Source organism: Neopelma chrysocephalum, unplaced genomic scaffold, assembly GCF_003984885.1.
Source record: "Neopelma chrysocephalum unplaced genomic scaffold, ASM398488v2 Primary Assembly neopelma1_243, whole genome shotgun sequence".
In the NCBI taxonomy this organism is placed as follows: Eukaryota; Metazoa; Chordata; class Aves; order Passeriformes; family Pipridae; genus Neopelma; species Neopelma chrysocephalum.
The window spans coordinates 1-4,837 of record NW_020897905.1 but is presented as its reverse complement, the minus strand read 5'-3'; the positions used below and the strand labels follow the sequence as shown (position 1 = coordinate 4,837).

The 4,837-nt window shown below is 62.0% G+C and overlaps 2 protein-coding genes across 2 annotated transcripts in view; both read right to left on the bottom strand.

Moving 5' to 3' along the window:
• Positions 1 to 1,245, bottom strand: part of LOC113977480 (tumor necrosis factor receptor superfamily member 16-like) — a 4,842-nt gene extending 3,597 nt beyond the window's left edge. Inside the window, exons 1-2 of the mRNA XM_027703613.1 lie at positions 1,173 to 1,245; positions 96 to 171 (exon numbers count right to left, since the gene is read on the bottom strand). Of these exons, the coding sequence (XP_027559414.1) occupies positions 96 to 171; positions 1,173 to 1,217 (121 nt within the window). The 5' untranslated portion in view covers positions 1,218 to 1,245. The remainder of the gene's footprint in view (positions 1 to 95; positions 172 to 1,172) is intronic.
• A 706-nt stretch (positions 1,246 to 1,951) lies between these two features.
• Positions 1,952 to 4,832, bottom strand: LOC113977464 (D-threo-3-hydroxyaspartate dehydratase-like; the record flags this gene model as incomplete). The annotated part of the gene is made up of 5 exons (XM_027703584.1): positions 1,952 to 2,928; positions 3,024 to 3,129; positions 3,217 to 3,406; positions 3,506 to 3,627; positions 4,771 to 4,832. Coding segments are annotated over 5 exons (570 nt in total), but the record flags the coding sequence as incomplete, so codon positions are not given.
• Positions 4,833 to 4,837: the final 5 nt, after the last annotated feature.

Below are 4,837 nucleotides of genomic sequence, written 5' to 3'. Positions count from 1 at the left end.
TAGGGAGGTATTTGTGGGGGGTGTTTTAGGAGTGGTTTTTGGGGGGGAGGGTTTAGGGAGGTATTTTGGGGGGGGTGTTTTTTTGGGGTACTCACTGTGCGTGTCATCAGGGTCACATGGCCGGGGGACACCGGGGGGACACGGGGGACACCCCCCGCCCCACCCTGGCACCTGCGGGCACGGAGAAGGTCCTGCCTCAGTTTACCCTTAATTTGCTTCAGGATCCCCCAAATTCCCACCCCCAAAACATGGAAAGGATGGTCTGGGGCCCCGGGATAGGGGATTATTAGGGAGGGGGATGGGGAGTGCTCGAGGGTTAAAATAGAAAGAGTGGGAGGAGGGATTGAGGAATAACAAAAATAAATAACAACAAAGGAGAAATAAAGGAAAATAAATAAAAGTGAAAAATCACATGGAAAGAGTAAAATGAAAAGGAAATAAATAGTAAAGAAAAATGTGTGAGAAAAGAGACTGACGTGGAAAGAAATTAAAAGAAATAAAGTGAAGGGAAATAAAGGGAGATAAAGGGAAAATCTGAAACAAAATGAAAGGAAGTAAAAACAGGAAATAAAGGAAAATAAAACAAAAGAAAATAAAACATAATAAAATGAAATTAAAAATCAAAGTGAAATAAAATTAAAAAGGAAAATAAAAATAGAAAAGGAAAATAAAATTAATTAAAGAATAATATTTTTTAAAAGGAAAAGAGGATTAATTAAAAAATAAAAATAAAATAATAAAATAATAAAAGAAAAAAGGAAAATGAAACAAAACAAAAAATGAAAATAAAAATAAAATCAAAAAGGGAAAAAATTTTAAAAGGAATATGAAATAAAGTTCAAAAGGAAAATAAAAATAAAATAAAAAAGGAAAAGAAAATAAAATAAAGGAAAAAAAATAACATAAAAATGAAGGCACGGGGGATAAAAGGAAAGAAAAGGAACTGAACAGAACTGACCCAAAGTGAACCGAACCAACCCCAAAAAAACAACAAAAGCCAGGGAGCGAAATGACCCGGAGCGTCCCGGGCCGGGGGCGGCCGGCAGGGCCCGGGGGCAGCGGGAACACCCGCCTGGCCCGGCCCATCCCGCTCCCGTCCCATCCCAACCCGTTCCCGTTCCAGTCCCGGTCCCAGTGCCCATCCCGGTCCCGTTCCCGTCCCGGTCCCGCACCGGGCTCAGCAGCAGCAGCAGCAGCGGCGCCAGGAGCCGCCGCATCGCCGACACCGGCACCGGCCCGGGACCCCCCGCTTCGGCCGGACCGAGCCGAGCGGGGCCGGACCGCTCCCAGCCGCCCCGAACCGCTCCGGCTCCGCTCGGTTCGGCCCCGGCCGGCACCGTTCGACCCCGGTTCGGTCCCGCTTCACTCCCGGTTCGGTCCCGTTCGGTCTCGGTTCAGCCCCTCTCGGTCCCGGTTTGGCCCCGTTCTGTTTCAGTTCGGCTCCGCTCCGTCCTGGTTCGGTCCCGTTCAGCTCCCGCTCGGTCCCGGTCCGGTCCCGCCCGGTCCGGTCCCGGTTCAGCCCCGCTCGGTCCCAGTCCCGGTCCGGTCCCGGTTCGGTCCCGTTCGCTCCCGCTCGGTCCCGGTCCCGGTCCGGTCCCGTTCAGCCCCGCTTGGCCCCGTTGGCTCCCGCTCGGTCCCGGTCCGGTCCCGTTCGTTCCCGGTCCGGCCCCTCTCGTTCCCGTCCCGCCCGGGCCGGTCCCAGCTGGGCGTGGCTCCCCCGGGCAGGGCGGGGCGGGGCGCTCCGCCATTGGCTGAGCGCTGCGGGCGGGGCGGGACTCATCTCCAAGCCCCGCCCCTCGAGGAACCTGGGACCGCGGGTTCGAATCCCACCCCGGGCGCTCCCAGCGGGACTGGCCCGAACTGGGACTGTGACCCCCCGCCGCCTCCCCACGGCCCTGCCCCCGGTGAAAAATAGTCTCTGAAAGCGGGAGAAGCAGCTTTATTGACCCCTGGTGGTGCCACAGCGCCCTGGGGTGGGCACAGGGTCTCAGCTGGGTGCAGCGTCCCGACGCGGGTGGGGGGTCTTGGGGTGGGTGCGGGGTGGTGGAGTGGGTGCAGCATCCCACCTTGGCGTGGGTGCAGGGTTTTGCTGTGGGTGCAGGACCCTGACGCGGGTGCGGGACCCCAGCGCGGGTGCACAGCCTTGGGGTGGGTGCAGGGTCTGTAGGTGGGACCCCGATATGGCCCCTGCCGTGGGTGCAGCCCCCCGGTGTGGTGGGTGCAGGACGCTGCCGTGGGCACAGGGGTTTAGCGTGGGTGCGGGGTCTCGATGAGGGGGTCTCATGGGTGTGGGGTCTCATTGTGGGTGCGGGGTCTTTGTGAGGGTGCAGGGTCTCGGTGTGGGTTTGGGGTCTCCAGGGTGTGGGGTCTCCTGGGTGCCTGATCTTGGCGTGGGGTCTTGCTGAGGGTGCAGAGCGTCAGTGTGGGCACGGGGTCTCACGGATGAGGGGGCTTGGGGAGGGCGTGGGATCTCATCGTGGGCGTGGGGTCACGGCGTGGGTGTGGGATCTTGGTGAGGGCACAGGGTCTCATGGTGGCAGGGCTTGGTGTGGGTTAAGGATCTCACTGTGGGTGTGGGGTCCTAGAGAGGGTGCAGGGTCTTGGTGTGGGGTCTCATGATGTGGGGTCTCAATGAGGGTGAGGGGTCTTGATGTGGGTGCAGGGTCTAGATGAGGGTGTCAGTGTGGGTGTGGGGTCTTGGTGTGGGTACAGGGTCTCGTGGGTGCCAGGTTTTGGTGAAGGAACGGGGTCTCCTGGGTGCAGGGTCTCGGTGCAGGGTCTCCATGTGGCTGCAGGGTCTCGGTGTGGGCACATCCCCCTGGTCCCTCTCGTCTCTCCTCACCACCCACGGGTGGGGTGCCAGAGCTCCACCACCTTCCCCCCGGCGTGGACGAAGTACACGGGGTGCATGGCGGCCGTGGCACAGGCCTGGGAGGGGGGGGGAACACTCAGCCGGGCACGGGGGACACGAGGGGGACACGAGCGGGACACGGAGGGGGGACACGGCAGGGCCGGACACTCACGTGGTACGGGATGAGCGCCAAGGTGCTTCCCACCGGGAACCTCTGGAAATCCAGCTCCCCATCCACGGCCTCCACCTGCCCGTGCTCCTGGGTCAGCCCCACCAGCCTGGGGGGGGGACACGGTGTCACCTCTCCCCGTCACATCCCCTCCCGCGGGTCCCCCCCCTCCCTCCACACGCCCCGCGGGGGTCACCTGAGCTGGGGGTGCCCCTCGACGGCGGCGCAGCCCGGGGGTCCCCGGTCGCGGCCGTGCAGGCTCAGGGCCGCCCACCCACAGTCCACCAGCAGCTGCCGGCGGTGGGGGTAGTGCCCGACCACCCTGGTGAGGACGCGGATCGCCACCTCCTCCGGCCGGCACGAGCCCAGCTGGGTCTGCTGCAGGTCTGGGGGGAAGGGGGGGGAGAAGAAAGCGCCTGGATGAGCTCGGGGTGTGTCCCACTCCTGGGGGGTTCAACGGGGCCGGGGGGTCCCGTCCCGCTCACCGTAGAACAGGTAGTTGCCCGGGTGCACCTCGGTGAGCTGCGACATCTCCGGCACCGGGTGGCTGCAGGACGGGGTGGAGCCGATGGTGGCCTCGGGACACGGGATCCCCTCCTGCCGCAGCCTGGGGGGCACGTTGGGGGGGACCCTCTGAGTGCTCGGGGGGGGGGGGGGGACATCCCCCCCAGGGGCCGGGGAGAGGGGCCAGAGGTGGGTCCTTCACCCCTGGGCGCGGCGGGGGACAAGACCGGGGGTGGCTCCTTCGAGTTTGGGTGCCACAGGAGCAGGACCAGGGGTGCTGGTGCCTCAGGGAGCCCCCAGATGTGCCAGGGAGCCCCCCGAGATACTCAAGGGAACCATCCAGATGTGGAAGAGCCCCCCCCCAGTATGTTAGGAAGATCCCAAGATGTACTGGGGAGCCAGCCAGATGTGCCCAAATGCCACCCAGATGTGCCAGGGCATCCCTTCTGATACCCCTGGGACCACCCCCTGATGTGCCCAAGCATCCCCAGATGTGCCAGAAATCCCCCCAGATGGGCCAGGACACCCCCAGATGTGAATAGGAGCCCCCAGATGTGCTCCAGTATCCCCCCACACTATGCCAGAGCATCCTGAGATACACCTGGGCCGCTTCCCAGATGTTCCCAGATGTGCCAAAGCACTCCCAGCCATGCCTGGGACCCCTCCCAGCTGTTCCTGGATGCCCAGATGTGGCAGAGCACCCCCCAGCTGTGCTTGGGACCAGCCCCAGATCCCAGATCCTGCCTGGGATCCCTTGCTGATGTTCCCAGCTGTGCCAGAGCAGCTCCCAGCTTTGGGAAAAAGGGGGAATTTGGGGGGGGGGGGGGTGGCCTCAGTTTCCCTCCCCTAAATCGGTACCACCACGGGCTGGGCTGGGCTGGGGACCCCCAGATGGGAACACCCCTGTTCGTGGGGGGATGGAGGTCCCTGTTTCCCCCCTCCCCTTCCCAGCGGGAACCATCCGGCAGCAAATTCCCTCCAGGATGCGAAACCCCGCTGGGATAAAAGGGCGGGCGAGGAGGAGGGAGGGAGGGGACAATGCCACAGGTCACATCAAAGGTGACATCAAAGGTGCCTGAGCCGCCAACATCCTCCCCGTGCCCCCCGGGGGGGAAGCTTTGAGGGGCTTTTATGGGGGGGTCGTTTACATTTACAACCCAACACCGGGATTTGGGCGGGGGACGGACAAGGATGTGCTCGACCCTCGCTCTCCCAAAATCCCGCGATCCGGGCGCAGGGGACTGACCTGGTGACAAAGGCCAGCACGGCGTTGGTGGTGTCCCTGGCGACCTCCTGCACGGCCGGGATGTCCC